General features: G+C 47.1%; 2 protein-coding genes across 2 annotated transcripts in view; one reads left to right on the top strand and one right to left on the bottom strand.

Moving 5' to 3' along the window:
• LOC121915561 overlaps positions 1 to 4,811 on the bottom strand; it is a 52,529-nt gene extending 47,718 nt beyond the window's left edge. The window contains exon 1 of the mRNA XM_042439887.1: positions 4,667 to 4,811. Within this exon, the coding sequence (XP_042295821.1) occupies positions 4,667 to 4,811 (145 nt within the window). The remainder of the gene's footprint in view (positions 1 to 4,666) is intronic.
• Positions 1 to 14,801, top strand: part of LOC121915198 (leucine-rich repeat and fibronectin type III domain-containing protein 1-like protein) — a 65,639-nt gene that overhangs the window by 31,039 nt on the left and 19,799 nt on the right. Inside the window, 1 exon segment of the mRNA XM_042439185.1 lies at positions 531 to 6,553. The gene's annotated coding sequence lies outside the window, so the exon portion shown is untranslated.

Raw genomic sequence — 14,801 nt, 5'->3', positions numbered from 1 at the left:
GACTGTTGCAAATGTAAAGCCTTAGGATTATGAAGTTGGAAGAGACCCCAAGCCATCCAATCCAACCCCCCTTTTGCCATGCAAGAAGATGCCACCCTGGCATTCATGGCCATTTAGCATCTGTTTGAAAACCTCCAAAGAAGGAGACTCCTCCGCTCTCTGAGGCAGTGCCTTCCAATGTCTAACAGCTCTTATTGTCAAATAATTCTTCCTAGTGTTTAGGTGGAATCTCCCCCTTCACCATACTGTATTGCAAGAATTAGAAGCAGGACCTCATCATAATTTCTTGTCCCAGCCTTGCTTGTTGGTGGAAAGAGAATGGAAAGATCCTCCTCCTTGCACAGGTCAGCTGCATAGACCTTCTTTGCTTGAATTGGTTGTTGTTGGCTGTTAAGGTGGGTTGGATGGAGGCAGGCCAGAAGTTACTTACTTATTCCTGCATCATGCATGACTAAGTAGCTGATGTAAATTATCAGATGCTGACGACGATATAATGTGCAACCTCACATATTTTGACTTACATTGTGCAGCCCCAGTGCTGGACCTTGGACATCGCTACGTATTCATGGTGGCTTTGGAGGAACCCAAGAAGAGTACATTATAAAAATGCAGATGTCGAAGCAAACTCCTAATGTCTGGGGGATGGTAAAGCTGCTGCTTTAGAAATGGCAACTCAGACACCATCACAAAACGTTTCGACACGGCGTGTGCATGTGCGTTTCTGCATGGAAATGTCCTTTTCAGTCTCTGCTGTTTCCAGGACAAGCCTGTCATTACATTTGCATCTGGAATACATTTGTGGGTGCCATCTAACATTCCCACATCTGCATGGCATGCAGATGCGTCTTCTTAGTTTTCCTTTTTTAGGGGTGCGTGTGTGTTTCCTTTCCAAAGCGAGAGGAAAGGCTCGGGGTTGGCGGGCGGCTGTTTTTCCAAAAGCAGACGTCGATTACAACGTGGAAGAATTTTAATTTGTTATTTGGAGGGGAAACTGGAACATGCCTGCTAGCGTCGAAACGCCAGCCTGCGTCAAAAGGGTTTGCATTATTTCTAGGAACTGTGATTTGGTTTAAACTCCAGCAAGCCTCAAGAAACCTTTTTGTCATTGACCCATCTCCCGCTGGAGGGAACGACGGACCATTTGATGATGGGCATCTAGTGCGCTTTGGACAGTGTTGAACAAATCGGAGCCTCCTGCTCTCTTGCATTTTTATTCTCTGGTGCATCTGGTGAATCTGCTTTAGGTCTTATTCCCGGCTCTAAAGGAGCTATCCAAGTGCTGAACCCTCTCTCCAAAACAGGTTCACACTTTGGATAGCTCTTTTCAAATCTTAAAGCCACTATGCCCCCAACATGGGCACCTTTGGCTGTCCCTGGTACTTAGGGGCAATTCATAGTTTTCATGGCCTTCTAAGGTCCAATTTGCACTGCAGAAATGATGCACGTTGACATCACTTTAAGTGCTGCTGCTCCATCTGATAGAATTCTGGGATTTGTAGTTTTGTGAGATATTAAGACCTCTCTGTTGGAGAGCTCTGGTCCCACAACAAACTACAAATCCCAGGATTCCATGGCAGTTAAAGCAGTGCCAAATTGGACTGTTTCTGCAGTATGGGTGCAGCCTGCATTGGCTGTCTGGCTACCATAGACTGCCCAAAAGACAAATAAATGAGTCCTTAGGCAAATCAGGCCTAAACTCACATTAGAAGCCAAAACGACTAAACTGAGACTATTATAATTCGTACAGATCATGGCAGGGCATGACTTACTGGAGAAGACAACAATACCAGGGAAAGCAGAAGGCAGTAGGAAAAGAGGAAGGCTACAATACAGGTTCATTGACTCCATCTAGGAAGCCACAGCCCAAAGTTTGCAAGGCGTGAGCAGGACTGTCAACCAAATGTTAGGAAGAATGTCTGGATGGTATGAACCATTCAACAGTGTCATAGACTGCCTTGGAGGGTGGTAGGTTCTCCTTCGTTGGAGCTCTTTAAACAGAAGTTGGTGTCCACCTTCTTGGGAGTGCATTAGTTGCATATTCCTGCCGAACGGGGTTGAACTAGATGACCCTTGAGGTTCCTTCCAACTCTTATGAATCTGTGGTCTCTCACTGACAATACTGTCAAAAGTTGGTGGGCTTGACAGCCCATAACAACAGGTTACTATATTGGAACTTGATGTTTCATCCCCTTTCCTAATGATTCCCAGTGTGGGATCCCTGGCTAGGCTGACATTTTCATTGGAGCATGACTAGAGATGGAAAGAAAAACCCGTTGTTATTCATTTCCCCTTTGAGAAAAGGGTTTTTCAATGGTTGAGAAGAATAACACAACAGTAAGAGCTTTGTGCGGTTGTTTTTCTCCTGGTAACCACACATCCTGAAGTGTTCTGCACAGACATCTATGTGGTTTTTCCCCTGCCTTTAAAAATGCATGTGTATTGTTGGGGGGGGGGGGGGTTGCATAGAAAACGTGGGTTGGCGTTTTGCTTGGTGCTTGCATAAGCGGCCTTACATGTGCAGATAAGAGGACCGAACAGTTTTGCCATAATGTCACAATGTATGGGCATCCATTGGACACTGGTAGCCAGTGGAGTGACTGATGGACCATGACCCATGTGCAATGGCCACCAATGGACATTAGGCTGCTTGCCAGCGCGCATAGGGATACTGGGCATGGAAGTGCCAGAACCCAAAGGGAGTGCCTGCTGTGCATCAGACATGCCCATCAAAGCATTCTTGCTGGTGCCTAGGTAGGCACTGTCACAACTTCCCAAAACGTTTCTCTTGCATTTTGGCAACTTAGTTGTTCTTACTGTGTGCCTTCAAGTTGTTTCTGATTTATGGCAAACCTACGGTTCACCTTTCATAGGGATTTCTTGGAGGGGGCTTGCCATGGCCGTCCTCTGAGGCTGAGAGAGTGTGATTTGCCCAGGGACAACAAAATGGATCTCATGGCTGAGCAGGGATTTGAACCTTGTTCTCCAGAGTGCTGCTCAAGCTACTACATCATGCTGGATGTCTGGCAACATGGATGCATAAAGTTATGCACCATCGGCCATGACGCATAATCTTGGCTATGGGCATTATGTGCAAAAACATTCCTTCACGCAACTGTCTGCCCAACCTGGATTTCTGTTCCTGGTGGAAGAAGGCAACCTCCATCCTCCTGCCTTGATCTCCCAATGACTGAACTGGTCACTATACTCACAAGTTTTGCATTTCTGTTGCATTTTCCTAGGCCCTTCACTCCATGCATCTGAGGAAGTAAGTCAAGTCTACCAAGGTTTATGCTACCAACTTGAGAGAGGCAATGGCAAACCTGCTCTTTCTCTCATTTAGTCTCAACAGTCTTACAAGATTTGCAAGTAATTCCCTTGAGTACTTTGGGATGTGCAAATGCACATTTTTTTGTGGACATCCTTGAATGCAAGGGTAAAACAGACAAAACTTTGCATTCCTATGATTCTTCCAAATCCCTGCCAGGATTCTTCTTTCAGGGTTGTGTCTAAGTTTTGCAAATGTTATATACCCCCATACAATGTGCAGTTATTATATACTTGTGTGTGCAAATGCCAAGAGAGAGAGATTGAGAGAGAGAGAGAATGTTTCGGTGACTCCAGTTGTATTATGATAGCAAGCCTTTGAGTTACACAGAGCTATTTGTTCCGCTTTTCACGTTTCTCTGCTACTAACAGCTTCGGGCAGAAAACGGACGAAAAAGTGCTATTAATATCTTTGCTGAGCCAGACAGCCAGGGCTAATCCCTGGCTGGAAATGCTGAGTTTCCCAAACCTGCCCGAAATTGGGTTACAGCCATGGCTGCACTCTTTCAAACTGGAAAGAAGTGGGAAAAGAAGAGGCTCAATGGGAAGATCCTGGTATGGCATTGTTGGTAAGCGAGAGCTGCTTGTGGTGCAGCGGTTTGAGTGATGGATTTGACTTTGGGAGACCAGGGTTTTTAATCTCATCCATGGAAACCCATTGGGTGACCTTGGGAAGGTCACACTCTCTCATAGCTTTTTGTGGGTTTTTTAGGCTATGTGGCTGGGTTCTGTCTAGAAGGGTTTATTCGCCAGTGTCTGTGGCATTCTCCAAAGATGCCGGCCACAGATGCTGGTGAAACATCAGGAACAAACTCTTCCAGAACGTGGCCGCAGAGCCCCAAAGACCCACAAAAACACTTCTGTAGGCATTTGTAGGTCCTCCAGCATGACTCTGTGATCAACTTCTGGTCGATGTGGGCCATAGAGTTGCACTGGAGGACCTGAAAATCCCTAAAGAGGTGTTCTCTTAGGTAAAATGAACAGCCTTTTTCTATGTGTGGTGTTTCTCAGATTCAAAGGGGTCCTTCAATCTTAAACCCAGCAAACGTGGAGGAGCCACTGCAGAAGAAGGCTTCAAAGGGGAGCCATGGCAAGGGGCTGGGTGCCTTTAAGAGCCACAGGGGGCGTGGCTTGCATTGTCCACGCCCCTCTCTGCATATGCATGAGCCAAAAAAATCCCCCCCCTCCTTTTCTTCTTTTGCAACCTGGGAGGAGGGAAGGCACAGCCTCCCTTTTGCATCCATCTCCATTTGCTTCTGCAAGCCTTTCTCCTCGCCTGCATCTGGAAGCCTCCTCCATCGTCCAGGGCCTTTCTTCCTTTGCAAGCCCTCCGAGGACTCACCTGGCACCGGCTTAGCTTGCATGGGATTTGCAGGCTTGGGCTTGCCCTTGGCATCTTCAGACCCTGGGGAAGCTTGGTGCTGCCAGCCTGGGTTGGCAAGGGGGGCAACTAGCCCTTCTGACCACTGGATCTGGAAGGGAGACATCCTTCCCATTGCAACGCCCACTTTGCAAAACCCCAGCCTTGCCAGTTTAAAGAAGAAAGAAGGACCTTCCTTTGGCTGGCACTCAGTTGGCTACACTCATCCTTGTTTTGCTCTCCAAGGAAGAAGGAGAAAAAGGATCCGCCCAGGTTTATTTTATTTTTACCTTCCTTGCCCAGAGGAACTGAATGCCCCCCTTTTTTAAAAGGATGGTTTGCTTTAATGGCATCTGATGGCTGCTTTGGAAAAGGGCTGGGGACTTCTCCAAGAAAGAAAGACTCCCGTGACTTTGACTGTTCCTAGGAATGGGCCAGGACTGTGCCAGTTTCTCCTCCTGCCAGCCTAAGACTCTAGCCATTGAATTCTGGTTTAATGGAGGATATTTTGGGTATGTTTTAATTGTACTGGTTGTTTGTTTTTAAATATTGTAAGCCCTATGAGTCTCAATTTTAGGAGAAGGCCGGGATATCATCATCACCACCACCATCATCATCCTAGCCCTGGGGTTCCCCATCGATTTGCTGGCTAGGATGCCAAGGAAGATGCCAGCCTCTTCTGCCTGGTATCCTTCCCTCCCTTGACCAACTCTGGTCCTCCTTTGGAGCATCCAAATCCTCCTTTGGAGAGGTGAAAGAGGGGGGAAACCGAATAAAAGAGGTGTCCTGCTGGCTTGCTAGGATGCCAAGGAAGATGCCAGCCTCGTCTCCCTGGCATTCTTCCTCCTCTTGACCTAGCTCTGCTCCTCCTTTGGAGCATCTTCAATTGGCGCATCCTCCTTTGGAGCATCGGATGCTGAAAAGGGGGACCCTAATAAAAGAGGTACCCAGGTGGCACTGGGGTTTCCCTGTGCCCCCTCTTGTTGGGGGATGCCCACCGTGGGCCTTGGCTAACCCATCCAAGGAGGAGAAGCTGAAAGGAGAGAAGAGAAGGAAGGAGAGACTCTGAGGCTTGCAAGAGCCCTGTCCAGCTTTGCCTTCCCTGGGAGGGAGGCTTTGCAAGGGCGAGGAAAAGGAAGGGCGACCGAGGGGTGTGTGCCTGTGTCCCTGTGCCACCTTAACCCCTGCCTCGCCTGCCTCCAAAAGGAAGAGACAGAAGAGCCAAGGCAACTGGATGGGGATGGGCTTTTCTCCTGGTTCTGGGCACCTTTGTGCTTGTGGTCTCCTTTTTCCTCTGGAATCCCCAAAGGGTGAGGGTCCCTTGGTCTTCCTTTTGCATCTCTGAATCTTGAGGGCCACCGCCCTGGCAGAAGGAAAAAACCAACCCTCCTGGTATTGTTCCTGTCGGTTTTGCAGCATCCCCACGCCCTGGGCTTTCGCTCTCTAAAGGAAGAGGAGAAGATTTTAGTACCAAAGGCTTCTTTTGGGGTGGACTCCAAGCATCCTCTTTGGATTCTAAGCCTTTTTGGGTTGCTGGGTATTGCAATCCTTGGCCCCTTGGCCCCTCTTTCTCCCGCCTTGTTTCCTTGGCATTGCTAGCTTCCAAAGACTATTCTGATCCCCACCATTGTAATTTTTCTTTCTTAGTGTGGGGCCGAGACTCTGTAGCCGCCTGGCAAAGACAAAGAAGGGCCTCCTGATGATGGGCATGGCAGTCCTCTGTCTGCAGCCAGAGACCTGGACCACTGCTGCCCTAGACTTGGAGGTCCTCGGACGTCGCAGAAGCATGGGCGGCCCAGGAGGAGAAGCAAGGCGCCTGGAGGAAAGAGATTGAAAGCCCCCCATGGGACCCCAGAGCTGTGGAGCAAGGTAGGGGGGATTTTTGGGGGGGGGGGGGGTAGGTGGGCTTGCTTCAGCACCCTAAAAGCTCTGTTTCAGAGACAAAACCATCTCTCAGTCTTCCTGGCCTCTGGAAATTCATAGGTTTCTGATCTTGGAAGCTAAGCAAGGTCAGGGACTTGGATGGGAGACCAATACCAGGTGCTATAGGCTGTATTTCAGAGGAAGGAACTGGCCCAAACCACCTCTGAGGATTCCTTGCCTAAGAAAGCCCTATTGAAATTCCTAGCGTTTTCTGATCTTGGACACTAAGCAGGGTCAGCCCTGGTTGAGACTTGGATGGGGGACCAATACCAGGTGCTGCAAGCTCTATTTCAGAAGAAGGAACTGTTCCTTCCCTAAGAAACCCCTATGAAATTCATGGAATCACTTGAAGTCAAGAGGTGACTTGAAGGGACCTATATAGTTGGCGCTTCATATACACAGATTTTTTATGCACGGATTCAAGCATCCATGGTTTGGAAATGTTCCAAAAAAGTATAAATTTCAAATATCAAACCTTGATTTTCCATTTTTCATAAGGGACACCATTTTGCAATGTCATTATATTTAATGGGACTTAAGCATCCATGGATTTTGTGATCCCCGGGGGATCTTGGAACCAGATGTTGTCCGATCTTGGAAGCTAAGCAGGACCAGCCCTGGTTGGCACTTGGCTGGGAGACCGCCAAGGTACTGTAGGCTCTGTTTCAGAGGAAAGAACCGACAAAACCACTTCTGAGTCTTCCTTGTCTAAGAAAATCCTAGGAAATTCATGAGGTCACCTTAAGAGGTCAAGAGGCCACTTGAAGGCAACAGATCTGGTCTAATCTTGGAAGTTAAGCAAGGTCTGCTCAGGTTCCTGCTTGGATGGGAGATCACAGGTGCTGGAGGCTGTATTTCAGAGGAAGGAGCTGGCAAAACCACCTCTGAGGATCCTTTGCCCAAGAAGACCCTCCAAAATTCACAGGGTGCTCATAGGTTCCCAGGTGACTTGGAGACAGGTGCATGTGTGGGGCCTGGACTCAGCCATAGACACCCCAGTCCTCTTAGGACTTTGTTTTGGAGGGGTTTCAGAGCCTTTGTGGAGGATCTGGGGTGGGGCTGTGGGTGGGTAGATCATTTCTATTGCCATTTTTAAAATGGTGATTGGCATTTCAAACAAATGTCCTGTCCCCCCCCCCCCCCCAGCTTTTGTCGCCCAAAGAGAAATCCAGCTTATGCTATTGGCTGTAATAAATGAATTGAGTGGAAATCCATCTTGCAAAAATGGTGCCTGGCTTAAAAACAAAATAAAACATGGGGGAGTTTGTGATTAAAAAACCAAAAAGAGATGCTGAGACCTGAAAGGAAAAGGTGGGCAGTGAGCAGGAAGGATGGAGGTGCAAAAGGCTGGGGCATTTATTAGAAATGTGCAAGAGTCTGAGCATGTGCAGAATGCTTCTGCTTTGTTACAGTGTACCTGGTGAGGAGGGCTTGGCTCTCAGGTTGAAAGAAGACCCACCCAAAGCAAGGGTTGGCTTTGGAATATGGGAAGGAGGGTGCCACTGAGCATGTGCAAAGTGCCTTTGTTACAGCGATGAGGGCTTGGGAGAGCTTCTCCCTCAGAGGTAGCTGAAAAAGGAAAATTACACACAATGAAAGCTTGGCTCTGGAAGATGCAAAAGAGAATGCAATGGACCATGTGCAAATGGAGCCAGTCTGGTTTAGTGGTTTGAGTGTCAACATGCAATCTGTTGTAATGTTATAATAATTCAATTGTATTTTAATGTATCACTTTTGTATGATTTTAATTGTGCTGTTTTTTGAATATTGTAAGCCACACTGAGACCCAGTTTTGGGAAATGGGTGGGATAGTAATAGAATGATGATGATGATGATGAGACTCTGGGAGACCAGGGTTCGAATCATAGCTCTGCCCTGACCTTGGGCAAGTCACACTCTTTCAGCCTCAGAGGATGATAAAGGCAAACCCTCTCTGAAGAATCTTGCCATGATGATAGGTTCACCTTAGCATCGCCATAAGTCGGGAACAACTTGAATCATAGACTCATAGAGTTGGAAGAGACCGCAAGGGCCATCCAGTCCAACCCCTTTCTGCCATGCAGGAACTCTCAATCAAAGCATCCCCATTGACAGATGGCCATCCAGCCTCTGCTTAAAGACCTCCAAGGCACACAACAACCAACAGCACATGTGCAAAGTGCCTCTCTGTTTTTATGGAGGGACTATACCTGATCAGAACTTGGGAGCTTTAAGCCATCAGTTTCAAACATGCACACACCAGAACTTGGCCTGGAATATGTGTCGGAGAGTGCCACTGAGCATGTGCAGAGTTCCCCAGTCCTTGAATCACCAGCATGTGCTCAGGACCAAGTCCTTCCCAGAAGGCATGGACAATTTCCAGGTCAGAAGGTCTGGCCAGTCCAGCAGAATTGAAGCTGCCGGCCTGTCTCTCCATATCTCTCCTGTGCATTTCACTGTCATGTGCCTGAAATAGTAGACAATAGAGAAACAAAGACTGGCAAAATGATGGCAAAACCATCTTGTATCTCATTCTGTCTCCTTCCCTTTGTTTCCCCATCTCCTTTCCTTTCTCTTGTCTATCTTGGGTAATCCTCTCCCTGGTATTTTGAGATGAATCTTCCAATTTCAATTAAAAAGCTTATTCCACTTCCATCTTGGAAGGAGATGCATCGTTAAATGTGTCAGCTTACTCCAGTTCCATCTTGGAAGTGGCGTAACCGGTTTGCTTCCTTGCACGCATGTGTCCCAGTGTCAAGAAGACAGAGAGGTGGAGAGTAGTTTTCTTTTATTTTATTTATACAGCATAGAAGGAAACCTCATAGGAGTTTTCCAGGAGCCTTTCGATCGGCCTGGATCAAAGCCGCCTCTCGGGGGGGCCTTTCGATGCCATCGATTGCTGTCTCGTCCTTTGGTGCGCCAGAGCGCTTTTGCAGGGATTGTCTTGTTTAAAATAATCATGATAAAAGGAGTGATCAGGATGGTTTTGAGAGTCCCCTTCCCCAAATCATCCTTTGTGCTAAGATTATGATGAAGGATGGGCTTTGGGGCTTTGTTGTGAGGTCGTTCTTCCAACCCCATGGAGCACCAGGAGGCTGTATGGCACAATCATTCATGTCAACTGGCACCTGCATCACCCAACACACATAGGATTTGTCCTGTTCCCTATCAATTTGCCATTTTCCTTCTAGCAATAGAGACCTTACTGGTGAATCACAGCTGCCTCGGAGGAAGCAGAGTTCAGAAAAGTTCCTTTGGGTCATGGTTGTTGTTGTTGTTGTTATTGTTGTGTGCCTTCAAGTCTTTTCCAATTTACGGCGATCCTACCGGGTTTTCTTGGTGCATTTCTTCAAAGGGGGTCTGCCATTGCCATCTTCTGAGGTTGAGAGTGTGTGACTTGCCTAGGATCACCCAGTGGGTTTGCAAAGCCGAGCCAGGATTTGAACCCTAGTCTCCAGGAACGAGTGTCAGTGGTCAACAGATATAGTTGCTTGGGTTTGGGGGAACAGTCCAGGCCTCTTTGCTTTGTGCAGCAAACTATGTATTCAATTGGTGAAGAAAGCAGGCTTAATTCCTTGTCTCTTTCCTTTTGGAAACCTTCCTGAAGTTTCTAGTCCTCAGAGGAATATTTGGCAGAGATGGAAACCAGACATCTTTCCAGTTCAGAGGGCTTAGAAAGTGATGGAAGTGGTGCGCCACTTTCTATATCCAAAGCCAAATGTTCCTGTTTTGGACTACCACTCTCAGAATCCCCTCAGCCAGCAAGGACTGCTGGGAGTTGTAGTCTCGAAACAGGGACCTTTTCCAAGTTCAGCTCCAGGCGAATCATGTAGTCACTTGGTTAGGATTGAGATCTGTTTCTACTCTGTTTTTGGCACAGAAGTGGGGATTTTGCCTGAAATGTCCTCCCACCGACCCAATTTTTGGCTCGGCCTGAGAATCCAGAATGGAGAAAACAAAGGGATTACAGTGGTTAACGGATGGAGCTTTTCTGCACAGCTTCAGGGCGGTGGAGGTTTTCTCTGATCCCTTTGACATTTCTGCCTGCTTCGTTCCCTTCCTCGCCTGTCCTGGTTTCGCTCACCAACGTGCTCTAAATAAACTCTGTGGCATATCAACACGGAAGCCCAACGCTTCTGCAATATTAATGCATCGTGCAAATTATGTAAACTAATGCCAGTTTGCATAAATGACTTTGAGCACCATAAATCGAGACTTTCTTCAAGCAAAAAAATCCCAGGATCCTGAAGAGCAGCAGATGTTGTGTTTATATGGGTGTGTATGTGTGTGCCTTCAAGTTCTCTGTTGACTTATGGCATCCCCATGAATTTCACAGGGTTTTCTTCGGAAGGAATGGTTGGGCCAGTCCCTTCCTCCAAAACAGAGCCTCCAGCACCTGGGATTTGTTGGCAGTCTCCCATCCAAGTACTAACCAGGCCAGTCCCTGCTTAGCTTCCGGGATCAGAGGGATCTGGTGCCTTTAGGGGATTTAGGCCTTGCGCTATATGTTGTGTGTATGTGTCTTCAAGTCACCCCATGAATTTTGTAGGTTTTTCTTAGGCAAGGAATCCCCAGAGATGGTTTGGCCAGTTCCTTCCCCTGAAATATAGCCTGCAGCATCTGGTATTCATTTGTGGCTCCCATCCAAGTCCTAACCAGGGTAAACCCACTTAGCTTTTAAGATGAGATGGCATCTGGCCCCTTCAGGGTGTGTTACAAAGCTACAATTTCTCCCTGAATCATTAAGGCAATCGGATGTGGCACACACATTTCTTTAAGACCCAGAGCTTTTTTGTGATCTATAGTCTATAATGCACAGGCTGATTTGCTATGGGATCTGCTATAGTCTATAATGCACAGGCTGATTTCCTTCTGAAATTCATTAGTGTGCTCCATTATCCAGCACATGTTTGCAATATGATTCCCTGGGGCCTCTTCCTTTCCTGAACGTTTTGCTAAATAAATTCAGCCTCTTGGAGATCCCCTTTAAATTCTGGGATAACAACAAAAGTGGGTTCACCAAGCACCTGGCATGGAAGCCCACCAGCCACTGCCTTCAATGGGAGCTATCCAAAGTGTTGAACTTATTGAGAGGATAGCATTCATCACCCATTTAAATCCAACAAGAAAACCAGGGATGGATTCACTGCACCCCTGAACTGGAAGCCATCCACTGCCACTATGTTTGGACAAGGCAGGATAGTGTTGCCAGGTTTTCCAACTAGGAATAAGGAATGGTACAAGTTTAAGCATTGGACTCTGACCCAGGGGACCAGGGTTTGATTCCCCTCTCTGCCATGAAACCCACTGTGTGACACTTGGGCAAGTCACGCTGTCTCAGCCTCAAGGGAAGGCAATGGCAAACCTGCTCTGAGCAAATCCTGCCAGAAAGATTTGCCCATGATAGGTCAGGAACAACTGGAGAGTACACCACAACAACACAATGAAGCTATAGTGTTTTTATACAGCTAGCATGGTGACTGTAGTGGTTTGAGTGCTGTACTATGACTCTGGAGCCAAGGGTCTAATTCCTGGCTCAGTCACACTCTCTCAGCAAGGAACAAACTGGCCAAGGAACTCCCATGATAGGTTTGACTTAGAGTCGCCATAAGTTGGAAGCAGCTTGAAGGCACACAACGACAACAAACAGAGGAAGAGAATGAATGAATATGAGTGGGCTTTGTGCTCCCTTGTCTCAATAGCCTGGACATTTCTGAACATATCTTTCTTGTTTCTGAGCTGGAAAGGCTCATCACGACTCCAGTTGGCTCTGAAATGGATGCCGGTGGGAGGAGATGGGGAAGAAAGGGCACGGATCCAGCAGCCTCAATGAAGAGGTGAGATCAGGATGAGAATAATTAGTTATCGTGTGTGTGTGTTTGTGTATGCATGCATGTGCAGGGAGTGAGTAGCACCATGATAATACCAGGTGACTCAACTCTTTGCATCAAAGCCTCCAGTCCGGCTGCCCTTTGCTTTTGCTCTTTGTAGAGATTTTGCTTGGCACTCTTGCCTCCATGTTTGTAGGACCTGTCGACCCATTGAAGGTGTTGTGATCTTGTGTCTGTTTCTTGTCCAGACCTTGCCCCAAAGGCCACCCCCCTCCATAATCTTTTACTCAGAGCTTGGTAAAAAATGATCTTTTATTGGACAACAAGTCTCAGACTCTCTTGTTCAGGATGGATAGGGGATTCTGGAAGTTATCCAAAACAACTTCCCTAAGTTGGTTTTGCAAGTTCTTTCCTGTGAAACAGAGCCTGGTATTCGTTGGCAGTCTCCCATCCAAGTACTAGCCAGGGCCGATCTTGCTTAGCTTTAAGGATCAGACGTGTCTATATGCAACCCTTTTCCTGCCTTCATTAATTTCATCATGATTTCCCAGCAAGGAAATGGTGTGTAGGAGCAAATCTCCTTCACAATGGGAACAAAATCTGTCTCTTGTCTGAACTGCTCTTGAACCCGGGGGCCCACATGGATTGCCATGCCATCAGCAGAAAGCAAAATAGCTCCTCATTACGCTCTTCATTTATTAATTAGCTGGTGATGGCTTGAGGTGGCCTGCCATCCACCCCCGGATTTAATTCCCTACTTCGTTGCTCTTAATTGTAACAAACTATGCGGAAAAGGGACAAGAAAGTCATTTTCCACCTCTGGAGGCATCTCTCCCGGGTTTGGATGCCCATGCAAGACTCAGGTTCTGTTCATGGCCACACTGGAAGAGATGGAGAGCTGTGCATTTTGTGGACTGCTTCGCACCCTTCATTTGTGGTCTCTGGTCCTCTCCTTTTGCTACTGCCTAACCGGGATGGGACCACCAGAGATCATTTAGACTCTACAACCACCAATTGATTTGAATGCTCCCTTTGTAGCAGTGGTGTCCAAAGTATGGTCTTCCAAAGGTTTTGGACTTCAGCTCCCCAAATTCCTGATGATTGACCAAGCTGGCTGGGGCTTCTGGGAGTTGAAGTCCAAAACACCTGGAGCACCAAAGTTTGGGAACCACTGCTTTATAGCAATGCAGTGGGACAATGCTGGGAATCCACTGGCATCTCCCATCTCTTGGAGAGGTTTCCTTTCCTTCCTCTAACTTTGAGTGCAGAATTCTGCCCAGGTTCAAACTTGGAATGAACTGTTCAAAATCCTGAATCCTTGAGCCCTTAAATGGGAAAGACACACTCTCTCAACCTCACAGGATGGCCTTGGTCAACTCTCTTGTCAGCTAGAAACCTGGCCAAGAAAACCCTCGGAGAGGCTCGCCATCCATTGGAGTTGACTTGAAGGCACATAATAAGAACAAGGTTTCTAGCGTTAAGTCTAGTTAGGGGTCCAAGGCCCAGTTTGGAGTTTGGGGCCTTGTAGTTTATAAAGCAAAGCCTGATTCATAGTTTACCTCATGGTAGTTTCTAGGGCAGCATGGCAGAGTGGTTTGAGCATTGGACTATGACTCTGGAGACCAAGGTCCGATTCCCTGCTTGGCCATGAATCCCATTGGGTGACATACTCTTAGCCTCAGGGGAGAGGCAACACCCTCATTTTATTGGTCTCTATAGCAATACCCCTGTATAGTATGTCTGTAAAGCAGCTTAGGACTTGATTGCTACTATATTGAGCTGGGCAGGAGTTTTTAATCAGTAGAAGCTACTGAACAGATGGATCAACTGGAGTTTGAGTGGATCAACCTGTCATGTCCAGTTGGGATCTGTTACAGTAATCTATCCGTTTTATGTTTTGTGTGCATGCCTTGTGGCTGCAATATGCAATTGCAGTGGAAACCCACTTTAAGGGCGGCCACGCCTCCCAACAAATTAGTGGGCAAAGTCTGTTTGCAAATGGATATGATTACTATTTATTTTCTTAATTAAGACTTCCTTCCATATCCATATCGAGGGGGTTGATTGGTAATGAGCCAGACGATGAAATATTTGACAGCGTGCCAAAGCGATTAGACGTTAATTCCACAACAAATTCCTTCAACAGTTGACAATGGAGGAGTCACTCCTTTGTGAGTTTTTGGGGGGAGAGACTTGTTGCGGAAATAGGTTCGGGGCAGAAGAATAGGGATGCCTCCACACTGCAGAAATAAACCAGTTTGTCACCACTTTAACTGCAATGGCTCAATGCTATGATATTCTGGGATTGGTAGTTTTGCGAGACATTTAGCCATCTTTGTTGGAGAGCTCTGATGCCACAAGAAACATCCATAGGTGTGAACCAT

Source organism: Sceloporus undulatus, chromosome 9, assembly GCF_019175285.1.
Source record: "Sceloporus undulatus isolate JIND9_A2432 ecotype Alabama chromosome 9, SceUnd_v1.1, whole genome shotgun sequence".
Taxonomy (NCBI): Eukaryota; Metazoa; Chordata; class Lepidosauria; order Squamata; family Phrynosomatidae; genus Sceloporus; species Sceloporus undulatus.
The sequence above is the reverse complement of the archived record's forward strand: the minus strand, read 5'-3'. Positions and strand labels throughout refer to the sequence as shown.